At 41.6% G+C, this 14,533-nt stretch overlaps 1 protein-coding gene across 1 annotated transcript in view; it reads left to right on the forward strand.

Moving 5' to 3' along the window:
- Positions 1-14,533, forward strand: part of Fgd6 (FYVE, RhoGEF and PH domain containing 6) — a 122,784-nt gene that overhangs the window by 80,368 nt on the left and 27,883 nt on the right. Inside the window, exons 9-11 of the mRNA XM_027392647.2 lie at positions 9,519-9,569; positions 14,147-14,205; positions 14,288-14,359. Of these exons, the coding sequence (XP_027248448.1) occupies positions 9,519-9,569; positions 14,147-14,205; positions 14,288-14,359 (182 nt within the window). The remainder of the gene's footprint in view (positions 1-9,518; positions 9,570-14,146; positions 14,206-14,287; positions 14,360-14,533) is intronic.

Consider the following 14,533-nt stretch of genomic DNA (forward strand, 5'->3'; position numbering starts at 1 on the left):
CCACATATTTAAGGACTAGAATTGAACTGGTATTTAAAAAATGGAAGAATTTGGGCAGTGGTGGCACATGCCTTTAATCCCAGCACTTAGGAAGCAGAGACAGGTAATCTCCCATGAGTTTGAGGCCAGCCTGGTCTACAGAGTGAGTTCCAGGACAATGCTCCAAAGCTACAGAGAAACCCTGTCTCAAAGAGAGGGGGGGGAGGGAGAGGGAGAAGAGAGAGAAAGAGAGAGAAAAGAAAATGAGAGAGAAGAAAGAAAGGAAGAGAGAGAGAGAGAGAGAGAGAGAGAGAGAGAGAGAAAGAAAGAAAGAAAGAAAGAAAGAAAGGAAAAAAAGAAAGAAAGAAAGAAAGGAAAAAAAGAAAGAAAGAAAGAAAGAAAGAAAGAAAGGAAAAAAAGAAAGAAAGAAAGAAAGAAAGAAAGAAAGAAAGAAAGAAAGAAAGGGGTGAATCAGGGTCAGGGGCTCACAGCACTTTTTAATTAATAATGGTGTTACCAATAGCAAGTGTCTAAGCCCAGTGTGTCCAGGTTCTTGCCATCTATGCAAGGATTTAAATAAGTGCCCACACATTTCAAAGTAGCAAGGGACTTCATTCAAAAGCAAATAGGACTGGAAAGAATACACTGTCAAGAACAACAGCTGGTCACATGAGTGAGAAAGTACCAAAGGACCCCAGGTTATCTGCTGTGGCTTCTCCTATGTGCTGCAAAGGAAGAGGGTGCTAATTTCTAAGGAGCATAGTTTAGTTGCTTCCCTATTTTAATCAAAAGATTTCATTTAAATAACCATTTTTCTGCTGTGGGATGCTATTCCCATGATGTAGCTGATGTTATTTGCTGCACACCCAGTTGGGTATATAGGGGATATAGGGGATTCTTCCTGAAAGTTCACTCAGTACATAGTCCCAACCTTAGTTCAGGATGAACATGTCTCTTCCCATATACCCAGTTACCGGGAATACATTTGAATGGGAACTACCAGTGTGACAGCTGTTAGGGAGGAGGATTTGTTCTGTTCTCCAGGGTGGCATGGACCAGATTTGCAGCTTCATGTTGATGTCTATCTAAGTTGCTAGGTGCATTGTTAGAAAAGTGTGAGCGTTTTCTTGTAATACTAGTACCTGGAGGTGACAGTAGGAAGATCAAGGTCAAATGAGTCAAATCTCAGCCTTTTGAGAATGTTTTTCAAAATCCTAACTTCAAAACATGTTTCATAGTGGTTCCCCCCAAAAAAGTAATTTGAAATATGGCAAAAGGCAAATCATCAAGGTAGTGATCTGTGCTACTTAAAATTAAAATGGTCACACCACTTCTCCAACTCTGGGAACTGTCAGGAGTGAGATAATATGCTGCTTATAACATCTGCTGTACCTGGACAACAGCTTTAAGACTCCCAAAAGGCAATAAAATAGAGGAAGAAATCCTATGTGTTAGTAAGACAGAAGGAAATAAGTCAGAATTGTGCTCATGCTAGTAGTGGTAGCACACACCTGCCGTCCCAGCACACAGGAGGATTGAAAGCTGGAGGCCAGCCTGTGCTACATAGCAAGACACTGCCCTTTTGAAAATCCAAAATCAAGCTGGGTGGCTGTGGTGATCTGAAAAAAAAAAAAAAAAAAAAGGATCCCATAGGGTGTGGTACTGTTAGGAGGTGTGGCCTTATTGGAAGAAGTGTGTACTGTGGGGGTGGACTTTGAGGTCTCCTATGCTCAAGCAATACCCAGTGATATAGCTCACTTCATATACAACTCTCAGCTTTCTCCAGCACCAGGTCTTGCCTGCATGCTGCCATGTCCTGCCATGATGACAATGGACTAAACCTCTGAAACTATAAGCCACCCAATTAAATTTCCTTTATAAGAGTTGCCATAACCATGGTGTCTCTTCACAACAATAGAAACACAAACTAAGACAATACTGTAATTATGGTACATAGGAGATAGAGGCCATATTGGGAATTCAAGGTCAATTTGGGCTGGATGAGAACCTGGTTAAAAAAAAAAATGTGTACATTATTTTTAGAGAGATGTTCATGGTTTAAGTTTTCTTCATTATTATTTAACTTATCAAATTTCTCATAATGCAACTTAAAATTAATGTAGGTTTCACAATATTTAAAGGTTTATTTTTCTTGTTTGTTTGATTTGGTCTAATATAATTGCTCCAGACAGGGTTTTACTAATTTCTTTCAATCTTGTAATCCTCCTCCCTCAGTCTCCTGAGTATCTGGGATTACTAGCATATACCACCATATCTAGCTAGCTTAATTCTTTTACATATCCAAAATATGTTGGCCCTCAGTGGTACAATGCTTGCTTATGTGAGGCCTGGGTTTGATCTCTAAATGAATGGATCATATAAAAGTGCATTGAAAAAATAGGTTGCAAGATCGCTCCCTGGCTAGACATTACAAAACCAGGGGGGTAAGAAGTATTTTTTTTGCATTTTTTATTTAAATTGTAAACAAGCTTCTTTCACATGTCAATCTCAGTTACCTCTCCCTCCCTCCTCCCCTGCCCCCCACCCCCCATCCCACCCCCTTTCTGCTCCCCTGGGAGGATGAGGCTTTCCATGGGGAATCTTCAGAGTCTGCTGGAATTAAAGGCGTGCACCACCAACGCCCAGCTATTTTTTGGAGTAGGACCTAGGCCCTCCCCCATGTGTCTAGGCTGAGAGTATCCCTCTATGTGGAATGGGCTCCCAAAGTCCATTTGTGTACTAGGGGTAAATAATTTTTTTAAAAAGAATTTTTTTAAGACTATACATTCTGATTACAGTTTCCCCTTTCTGTCTTCTTCCAGATCCTCCACCTAGCCAATTCTATGCCTTCTTTCTCTGTTTAGAAAATGAACAGGCAAATAAAAATGAACTAGAATAAAACAAAACAAATGCATGAAAATGCTTGAAACACACCAAACAAAGTATAAAAACTCAAAATCAGAAACGATAATATATAAGCAAAAAACCTGTAAGGTTAAGAGAAAGGAAGGAGGAGTTCAAATAAAGCATTATGAGACCCCCCCAAAAAAAAAGTATCCCAAAATGCCATTGAGTTTGTTTTGTGTTCTCCATATACTGATGGGTGTGGGGCCGTCCCTTATGTGTTGTTTGTATCTTTTTCCTTTGTGAGTGGTTATCAATTGGCGATAGCCTCTGGGTTAGGAATGGGGCTTGTGTTCACTTCTCTTCTCAGCCCTGAGACCCCATTAAGGCCAGACCTGTACATGCTGCTACAGCCTCTAGGTTCATTTTTGTTTTTGTTTTGTTTTTTCAGTACAGGGTTTCTCTGTGTAGCTTTGGAGCCTATCCTGGCACTCGCTCTGGAGACCAGGCTGGCCTTGAACACACAGAGATCCGCCTGCCTCTGCCTCCCGAGTTCTGGGATTAAAGGCATGTGCCACCAATGCCCGGCAGCCTCCAGGTTCATCTGTGCATCAGTCCTCTTGTATCTAGAAGGCCTAGTTTTCTGGGTGCATTCCATCCCCTCTGGGTCTTTCTCAGCTTCAACAGTTCTGTGAGCCCTGAGGGGAAGCATTTGGTGAAGACCACCCCACCCCTATTAGCATTCTCTCTCTTTCTCTCCTTCCTGAGACAGGGTTTCTCTGTGTACCCTGGCTATCCTGGAGCTCTCCCTGTAGACCAGCCTGGCCTGGAACTCAGAGATCCATCTGACTCTACTTCCCAAGTGTTGGGATTAAAGGCATGGGCCTGGCTTGAAGACATCCCACTTAAGATTGGATATTCCGGGGGTCTCTCCCTCTCTGCACATTGTCCAGTTGTGGGTCTCTATATTAGTTCCCATCTCCCTCAGGAGGAAGCTAATCTGAAGATGCCTGATCGAGACACTAATCTATCCATGTAGCAGAGTGTCGTTAGGAGTCATTTTATCGCTATGTTCCTTTAGCAGTTTTGGTTTTCTAGGGGAACTCTGTCTCTCCCCAAGCTGCCTTGAAGAAACCAGTCCTGTAACTGGGCATGTAGACCTTTATTTTCATATTTCAAATGAGATGGTCTTTAGATAGTCAGGGTAATTTTCAGTTGCTTGTTTCAGACTTTGAGGCTTTGTAAAATAGATTTATTGCATAAGTAGATAGGCTTTCTCAGAATCCCATAGGTCTGTATGTCTTAGTAAATTCACTACGAATTTATGGAGGAAAGAAGAAACCTGAACAAATACAGCCAGCCTTGTCCTCCAATTTGGAACACTTTACTCTGTGGCAATACTCCTCCAAAGTTCATTTCCTGTGTGCTGCCACCAACTGCTCTCAGCACATAGTCATCTGAAGGCAGAAAGTTCTGACTCCCACCAATGACTGGAATTTAGTGAAGGTTGACCTCTTTGTAGTTTCTGTTTGAAGTTGGTTGGTTGTGATTAGGTAAGGCTTGCTAGAAGCTGATGTAGAAAATGTAGGCCTTCCAGAAGATGTAGTGTTAAGTTCTTTCATCTTGGGTCTTACTTGAGTAGAAAGGTAGCTTGCATGCATATCCCTAGGGGTTGTTCTTTTTGTATTACCAATGTTAAGGGAACAAGATGCTCAGGAGTTAATTAATCAATGGTGCCACCTGGTGGTCCAAGAGTACATTTTGTGATGTCCATATACCAGTAATTCTTATTTTCTTTCCCTCTCCCCCAGCCCCTCTTTGTCTCTGTCTCCAAGATCTCCATCTCCTAATCCTTGTACTTCCACCTCCCAAGTACTAAAGTGGCATGTGACACCACTCCTTGTTTTGATTTCTAAAAACAATAGTCTCATTGGGTTTTGAGACAGGTGTTTGTTTGTTTGTTTTTAGATTTATTTATTTATTTATTTATTTTGTATACAACATTCTGCCTCCAAGCCAGAAGAGGGCACCATATCTCATTACAGATGGTTGTGAGCCACCATATGGTTGCTGGGAATTGAATTCAGGACCTCTGGAAGAACAATCAGTGCTCTTAACCTCTGAGCCATCTCTCCAGCCCGTTTGTTTGTTTTTTAACAACTTTTTTTTTGGTTTTTGGATTGATAGGCTAAGTTTTATTGACATTTTTATTCACAAAATGCACATATAATTTAATAACTAGTAAATAATAATAATAACATAACTATGAGGACCCACTCGTGAAAATTAGAAGTACCCAAATCATTGCATCTAAGTATGTATTCTGTTTTGTCTTATTTTTCTTTTCCTCCCACTATTGGTAATCAGTTCCCTCAAACTGATCTTAATTTGGTTTTGTTTCTGAATTTTATTAATAAAGTTACTATATCCTATAAAATAATCTCTGAAATACAGCCAGCATCATACAGGAATGTTTCCTAGATCCCTCATCCTTTAGCAGTTCTGAAGAGTCGATTGAAAATTTTTTTGTTTTTTAACAACTCTTAAGTTGTTTCGGCAGGGGTGGGGAATTCATAATGCTACAAGTCTAACCTGGCAGCTGAAATGATACTACTCCCATGATTCCTGTGAACATTTCTGCAGGACCAGGTCCTAAATGGGAGGTGGTAACATACTCATGAGTATGCAGGTTGTCTGTCTGGTCTCCTTCCCTGGTTTCACCTTGGCTTCAGCCAGTCATGGCAGCTGATGGTTTCGGTGCTGCCTGACTCACACAGATCAGTCATTGTCCTCATGCTGCTGCCAAGATCCTGGCTGATTCATAACTGTTGAAAGGGATCACGGAGGAACAGACAGATGAATGGACAGATAGATGGATGAGTTGCAAAGTTGAATTATAGAGACTAGTATCACTTCTTTAAAATTGGAAGAAGGGTAACCTATCTCCTTTCTTGATTAATAGCTTCTGGTAATGGGACTGGAGAGATGGCTCAATGGTTAAGAGCACTGGCTGCTCTTCCAGAGGACTTGGGTTTAATTCCCAGCACCCACATGGCAGCTCCCTGTCTGTAACTCCAGTTACTGGAGATCCAGCACCCTCACACAGACATACATACAGGCAAAACACCAATGTACATAAAATAAAAATAAATAACTTGAAAGAATAGCTTATTGTAACAGCATCTTTAGTATATTTTCTGTGTAACAGCTGTACTGAGCCCCTGTTCCTAAGAACTCAGGCTGGTGGGCCAGCAGCCTAGTTTGAACACTAGCCCAAACACAAACAAACCAACAAATGAAAAATGCAACTTAACACTTATCAAGCTCTGAAAAAATGATTGATTCTGAGGTCAGGATTTCCTAATATTCGTATTTTCCAGGAAGCTTTGTTGGGATAAAGAAATGATCCTATTTGCAGAAATGTACTTTTCTATAGAGGAACTTGCCAAGAGTCTGACATTGAAGTAAATCTTCCTTACCCAGGCTCTTCAGCTAATTACAAGCTTAAAGAAAACCACCTGGATATTAGGAATGAATATTAAAAGGGGAAGTTTGAACTGGCAATATGATTCAGGGTCAAAGGTGCTTACTGCCATCCTTATGTCCTGAGTTCAATCCCCAAGCCCCCATGGTAGAAGGAGAGAACCAACCCTTACAATTTATCCTCTGACCTACATTGTACGTTGTGGCATGCCTGTGCCTCACAAACATACACATATAATAAATAAGTAAATGTTAAAAAATAAAGAAGGGTAAGTTTGTTGAAACCCTAACACTTGTTTTGTTCATTTTTGAGACAGTGTCTCACTGTACTAGAGGCTAACCTTGAATTCATCAGCTTCCTATGTGCTGGGATTATAGGCATGAACACTGTGCAGGGCCTCAATACTAGCACTTTTAGCCATAGATTGGTAAAGACAGAGTCATCAAACATGGCTTATATATGGAATGAATTCTGAGTAGAGTCCAGGTGAAAATAGCTTGCTTTGTTTTATTAAGACAGAGCCTCCCTCTGTTGCCCAGGCTAGCTTGAAGCTCACCATGTATTCTAGCCTTAGATTCCAGGAGATCCTTTTGTATCAGGCTCCTAAGAGGTAGAGTTACAGGCATGAGCCACTGCACCTGGCTTAATAAGCGGGTTTTTTTTTTTTTTTTTTTTTAATGTCTGAGAGGAGGCTAAGCATAGTTCATAAGCAAACATATTTCATCAGAAGCATGCCTTCCTACATACAGGTCTAAATTTCTAGGGACTTTCCCTGGTGGGATAAAAGCTTTGCCATGCCTCAAGGAAGCTCACGATGGTCATATACAACACCTTGTAGGTTTATTCCATGCTGGATATTTATTATGCACATATCTAAACTCCATGGGCTCTTAGATAGTTATCCCAGAGAGAGGAACTCCCTGGAAGTTTGAGCATATCCATCATTATTACTTTTGGAAACTAATGCTAACATCCAAGTTTCCATATTTGTTTGTGAGCATGACTTGTGAGTCCTCAGGCTGGAATTATATCTGCTCATGGCATTGCTAGACAGAAATTGATACTCCACTTTCCAATGTGCTTTTCATCTTCCCATTTTCTGCACTTCTAGTGGCATTAGTATTACTGACTTCAGCCTTTATTTAGAGAACTTGCTGGGTGGTGTGGGTGATGGAATATGAATCTTGCAGATGAGAGTAGACAGAGTGAATAACTGCCTTGTCATGCCCTGTTCAAAGGAGAAAACATTGCTTTCAAACAGAAAGTTCTATAGGGAAGAGGGGAAGATCCAAGAAGGGCCTTGGGAACTATCAGCTGAAGACCAGGGATGTAGTTCAGTGATAGACCATGTGCTAAGCATGTCCAAGGACTTGGGTTCCATTCCCAGCACCACACACACACACACACACTCTCACACACACATGCATGTACACACATACACACATGCACAGCAGTGAAGAATATGAGTCAGGTTTTTTTTATAACGTATTTTTTAAGATTTTATTTATTATGTATACAACATTCTGCTTCCATGTATATCTGCACACCAGAAGAGGGCACCAGATCTCATAAGGATGGTTGAGCTACCATGTGGTTGCTGGGAATTGAACTCAGTACCTCTGGAAGAGAAGTCAGTGCTCTTAACCTCTGAGCCATCTCTCCAGCCCATGAGTCTGGTTTTATATGTAGAGCTAGAAGAAGGGATCCACAAGAGGAGAACAGTTAGAGACAGATAGCATGGAGCCAGCAAATACACGGAACATATTGGAACTGAAGGGGCCCATGTTCCATAATAGCAAGGAAATGAGAAGAGTGAGCCATGGGCACTGCCGTGAGGGCTGGTGAGTTCTAAAGAAAGTAAGTGGAGGGATAGCAAGGACACCCAGTGTCTCCCAACAGAGAAGTAAGTGTTGTCAAAAGTCCATACTTCGGGATTAAAGATTAATTTGATATTAAAGATTAATACCAAAAGACATATTCTGGTATTAAGGATTCATCAAATAGAACCTTTTCCCATATTGTAAGGCATAGTACACCCTGTTGTCTATTTACATGCCATCTTCTTCTAGCCTAGGGTTTCTCAACCTCAGCCATTTGGGTTATCCGTTGTGAGGCTGTATCAAGGATGTTAACTACATCCCTAACCTCCAACCACCAGATGCCAGTAGCACTCTTCCCCCTAGCTGAGACAATGAAAAGTGGCTCCAGACATTGCCAGAAGTCCTGGGGGCAGAGGTACCTTCGTTTGGAAAGTGCTGGTTTAGAGCACACGGGAAGTTACTTTGGTGTCCTGAGTATTTGTAGATTCTTAGATTGAAAAATCTGTCTTTTGGGCCTTGAGTATATTAATGTCTTGAGGAAAGATCAAGGTATTTCATGTATGATGGAGTAAATTTCTTAAGTAAACATTAGGAAACCTGGATTACATTTTTGGCTCAGGGACAAAAAAAGTTGTGTGACTTAGGTGAGATGTTTAGTTTAGTCATATGACACTACACCTTCTCTTTTTCTTTTCATGGTTTTTGTTTTGTTTTGTTTTGTTTGGCCAGTGTACACTGTGGAAGTCAGGCTGTGTTAGCTTCAAATATTAGATCCTCCTACCTCCTGCCTCTGTTTAGGGGTGAGGTTATAGGTGTGTACTCCAAGGCCTGATGATTTCTTATCTTACCTCTTACAGCCGTGGTTCTCAATCTATGGGTTGCGACCCCTTTGGGGGTTGAAGGATGCTTTTACAGGGATTGCCTAAGACTATTGGAGAACACAGATACTTACATTATGATTCATAACAGTAGCAAAATTACAGTTATGAAGTAGCAATGAAAACAATGTTATGGTTGGGGTCACTACAACATGAGGAACTGTAGTAAAGGGTGGCAGCATTAGGAAGGTTGAGAACCACTGTCTTTTTTTTTCTTTTTTTATGGGGGGGGTGTTTCAAGACAGGGTTTCTCTGTGGCTTTGGAGGCTGTCCTGGTACTAGTTCTTATGGACCAGGCTGGTCGTGAACTCACAGAGATCCACCTGCTTCTGCCTCCTGAGTGCTGGGATTAAAGATGTGGGACACCACCGCCTGGCAAGAATCACTGTCTTATAGTCTGTAGTTCTGGTTCTATGTACCTGATCTTGGGGTTTTGTTCTTCCACATTGAAAAGATGAGTTGGGGGTTGTCCTTGTGGCATTGTTCTAAATACTCTGTTTTGTTCTTTTCTAGACTATTTAAAGAACCTTCTAGAAGACTCTGTAGATCACAGGGACACCCAAGGTAACTAACCTTTGTAGCCTTCTGTTTACAAAAGCTTCTGTGTTATGTTTACTTAGGCCTGGGAAGGAAAAATATGCTGAGAACAAAACCCTCATATGAAACTCCTTTTTACAAGTCCCTTGGGCAGATGGATCTGGAAGGAGGAGGGGAAGTGGCAAAGTGCCACTGGAGTCAGGTAATGGTAGTCACTGGAGTTCTCCAGTGGAGATAGGGCAGGCCTGGTCAGGAAGCTTCTTCCTTATGCTCTCTGTCATTCTGTTGTAGGGGATTCAGTCTGAGGCTAGCCTGGGCTACAGTTTGATACCCTGACTACAGACAAACAAAGCAACTCATAAAAGGATAAAGTCTAAAGTAGCCTGTTATTTTGAGAACATTTATTGCTAGAAGTTTAATACCTTTCCATCCCTCTTAAACCTCAACACCCCTCCAATCCCCTCTACACCCCTCACCCCTCAACCCCCACCCCTGACATTTTGGAGACAGATTATATAATATACCACAAGATGTCCTCAAACACAAGATCCTCCCAAGTTTGAGGATTACAGATGTGTGCCTCCATCCCTGGCCTTTATAGTAAGGAAAATAGCCTCCACAGCACAAGGAAGTACATTCTCTGTCCCTTTCTGTCAGCCTCTCCATCTCAGATTAAATCTGGTCCGAGTTTCTATTTTTGCTTCTATTACCCCCTCCAGGTGTCAGAGGTTGGTCATTGGTTCTTCAGAAATACATTAAACAAGTCCATGTCCACCTTATCAATTAGTGAATTTTGATTATATTCTTATATATTCTATATATTTTCAGATTTAAAAATTGAGTGAGCATGGGGGGATAGAGATATGTCTCAGTGGTTAAGAGCATTTTTTCTTGCAGGGGACCTGGCTTCAGGTCCCAACACCCACACACTGGCTCATAGCCATCCATAACTCCAGTTCCAGGGGATCTGATGCATTCATCTGGCCTCTGCAAGCAACAGGCATGCACATGGTACACCTACCTGGGGGTAAAACACTCATACACATAAAATAAAATAAATTTTTAAAAATTGAGCTTGTTTCAAAGCCATTTTTGGAGATTCATAATCATTGTCTCAATCAACTTTTTATTTTTTCGAGACAGGGTTTCTCTATGTAGTCCTGGCTGTCCTGGAACTAGCTCTGTAGACCAGGCTGGCCTCAAACACACAGAGATCCACCTGCCTCTACCTCCTGAGTGCTGGGATTAAAGGTGTGTACCATCATTGCCTGACTCATAATCAGTTTGTTGTTGTTGTTGTTTTGGTTTGTTTTGTTTTTTTGAGACAGGGTTTCTCTGTATTGCTTTTGAGCGTGTCCTGGAACTCATTCTGTAGACCAGGCTGGCTTCAAACTTTCAGAGATTCGCCTGCCTCTAGCTCCCAAGTGTTGGGATTAAAGGCATGGGCCATCAGCGCCCGGCTTCATAATCAGTTTTTAAAACAAGTTTTAATTGTAGCATAGGTTGACTTAAAGTTGCTATATAGCCAAGGATGACCTTGAACTACTAATCTTCCCACCTCTGTGTCCTAAGTGCTGTGGTTACAGATGTTTCCCACCCAAGTCTTGCTGTTTTGTTTTGAAGCAGAGTGGCTTTTACAACGTGATCTTGCCTCAGCCTCTTTTGCTGGCATTATAAGCCTGTGCCTCTACTCCCAGCTTAGTTTCTTTGATGTAATTGTTATTTGTGATACTATAAATTCAATTCAGGCCATGTCCTAAGCAAATGCTCTGCCACTGAATGACAACCATAGCTCAAAGTTAGACTTTAGAAAGCATTTTATTTTCAAAGAAAAGTTTGACATTGCTTAAGCAATGTTTCATGTCTTCAGTGATGACATAGTACAGTTGATGAAGAAGTTTGAAATCTCTGTCAAATAATAAAAGCCAGGTGTTGGTGGCAAACGCCTATAAGACCAGCACTCAGGAGGCAGAGGCAGGTGGATCTCTGTGAGTTCAAGACCAGTCTGGTCTACAAGAGCTAGTTCCAGGACAGCCTCCAAAGCCATAGAGAAACCCTGTCTCGAAAAACAAAAACAAAAACAAAAAAACAACAACAAACAATAAAGGCAATAGCTGTGGAGTACAGATGCCCTGAGCCATACATAGTCATGTGGAAAGAGGAAAATAGGATAGTTGCAGAGGCAGAGAAGATTGGCTTAGGGAAAAGTAGCACTATAGATGAACTGGAGTAGGCAGGAGGGAGAGGAGTCATTGCTCAGAGTCTGTCCCATGAAGGATAAAAAGGAAGACCCAAGTTCAGCAGTCTAACACATACTCAGCACACACAAGGCTTGGGTTTGTTCCCCAGGACACCCCCCCCACACACACACACACACTGTTATTATGATCTTGGCAAGCAGAGTCCCAAGAGACTGATGTCCACGTCCCAGGACTTCTCCCTTCAAAAAAATTAGTCACTGATTCTGTAGATGAAGCAAGTAGAGTTTGAGTTGAAGGATCTTGATTCATGGAGATGATCTACCTTCAAAGAAGCACCGAGTACATAAGCAGTGACAGGAGGATGCACTGTGGTCAGAAGCAGAGCAATAAATGGTGTGGAGGGCAGCTGTGGATTAGGCTGTATGAGGGAGGGGGTAATTAAGCAAATGCATGTTTGAAAGATGGACAGCCAAGCTAAAGGGTAGAGTCATAAGCATCTCTTAAGGAAATGATACATAGAGAGTAGAATTGTAGAGCTTGAAGACCAGTTGACCAAGTAGCAGCATCTTTATCACTTATCCTCTCAGTCCTACGGTCCTTAACGCTGCTCACTGCACATTGCAGCAAGCCAGAGAGATGAACATATCCAGGGTAACCATGAGTATGTTCTGTGAAGACAATGTCAGGGGCATAAGTTCTGGCATATGGTAGGGATTATGATGTAAGGAAACCCTACTTTCCTTTACAACAGTGATAAATCAGGTTTGGAGTGTAGCTCAGTAGTAAAGCCCTAGTCTAGCATGAATGAAAACCCAAGTTTTATCTCCAGAATATCACACATATACACACAAGGTTTTTAAGTTGAAATGTTGAAGAGCATCCATGTTTAAGGAATATGGAAGCCTCCAGGGTTAGTGCTAGATAAGAGTACCCAAAGCCAGGAATGGTAACACAGAAACAAAATTCTAGCATTCAAGAAGCAGATTCAAGATCAAGAATTTAGGGGACAGTGGTAGCAAATCCTTTCAATCCCAGGACTCCGGAGGCTGGTGGATCTCTGAGTTCTAAGCCAGCCTGGTCTAGAGAGCAAGTTCCAGGACAGCCAGGGTTACACAGAAAAACCCTGTTCTCCATAAACAAATGAAACCAAGCAAGAAAAGATCAAGAATTTAAGGCCAGCCTTAGCTACATGAGAAATAGCTCCTTCGTTGCTCACCACTTACATAAAGCTCTGAGAGAGCATGGTTTCTCCTTTAGCATTTTTCCTGCTTGTATCAGAATGTCCCTTGTGATATGTGCAGAATAAGCATCTTTGTCTATGTTAGTGAGAGTGCAAGGGTGTTAGCTCCTCTGCTGCCTACCTAACAAGGGTTAGTGGGACCTTCCTGTCACTGTAACAAACTATCTTTACACATGTCCTTTATGGAACATTCTGACTTGGATGAGACAGCCATATCCCCAGACAAAAGATAGACTTAGCTAGGTGTGGTGGTATGTGCCTATTATCCGAATATTATTATTCCAGCTGAGGCAGGTTTGAGGCCAACCTGTAATTACAGGTTTGAGGCAAGGCCCTGTCTGAATAAATACATAAATGCTTTTCTTTTATACCATGTAGCTATAAACATGCTGTGGCTGGATCATTTAAAAACACCCGTGAAAGGCAAAGGGCTAATACAAATTACAAACCAAAATTTGTTCCATGAAGCTAAATAACTCAGCATACAAATTGATGCCTGCAGTTTCCATGCTAAGGTCTGGTGTGCTTCTGTGTGGTATTCTTCCCTTCTCTCCTTCTCTTCTCTCCATCCCTCCCTTTTCCCTCTTCCTCTACTGAGGATGAAATCCAGAGCTTCTCACTTTCCTTATTCCTAATTCAGATCCCTTTAAATCAGTCTAAGAGAGGAAGTCTGAACCCCAGCCCTCTTCTGCTTGCTTTTGTTTTGGGAGGTTTTGGTTTCTTGGTACTCAAATTGAACCAGGGCCTTAGGCGTGTAAAGTACATGCTATGTCATTGAGCTATACTTCCAGCCTGACTCTCTTCATTAGAATCAGTTTCTTCATGACAGTTTCTAGTAGGAAAGGCCTTAGCTACTAGATAACAGCCTGTTCATGACCCTGTAAACTTCAGCGGAGTAATCCCATCTCAGCAAGCCACCTGACACAGCATCTGTGGCTCCTTAGTGTTGTTCCTTTGGTTTTGTTTCTTTTGTCTTGTTTTGTTTTGCCTGTTTTCCCATGGATATCCTCCCACTGAATCTTAATGTCTATAATTCTGGCTACTCACAGGCAGTACAGTTTAGTTGCTGTTTAGTAGGTCTTTTGTCAACTGGAATTGCCTAATGTTGGAATCTGTTGCTTCATTGTCAATGACTAAATGTCCTTTCTTTCTGCATTTTTTAGATGCCCTAGCTGTTGTTATAGAGGTAGCCAACCATGCCAATGACACCATGAAGCAAGGGGTAAGTCTAGAAATCAAGGACTGGTACACTATGGAACCTGGAAGCACAGCCATCACACATGCTCTACATTGTCTCTCTGTAGGACAACTTTCAGAAGCTTATGCAGATTCAGTACAGCTTAAGTGGACACCATGAAATTGTGCAACCTGGGCGGGTAAGTGTTTTAGAATACCTTCTACAGTTTAATACAGTGTATTTGGGCACTGTCAGTAACTATTTTCATTTTAGTTTCGAAAATGAGTTATGCTACTCTTCATTGACCTAATATACATCATTCTAGCCATTCAAAACAGTATGATGTAAGTCACAGTGACAGGCAGTCCATTTC

Source organism: Cricetulus griseus, assembly GCF_003668045.3.
Source record: "Cricetulus griseus strain 17A/GY chromosome 1 unlocalized genomic scaffold, alternate assembly CriGri-PICRH-1.0 chr1_0, whole genome shotgun sequence".
NCBI lineage: Eukaryota > Metazoa > Chordata > Mammalia > Rodentia > Cricetidae > Cricetulus > Cricetulus griseus.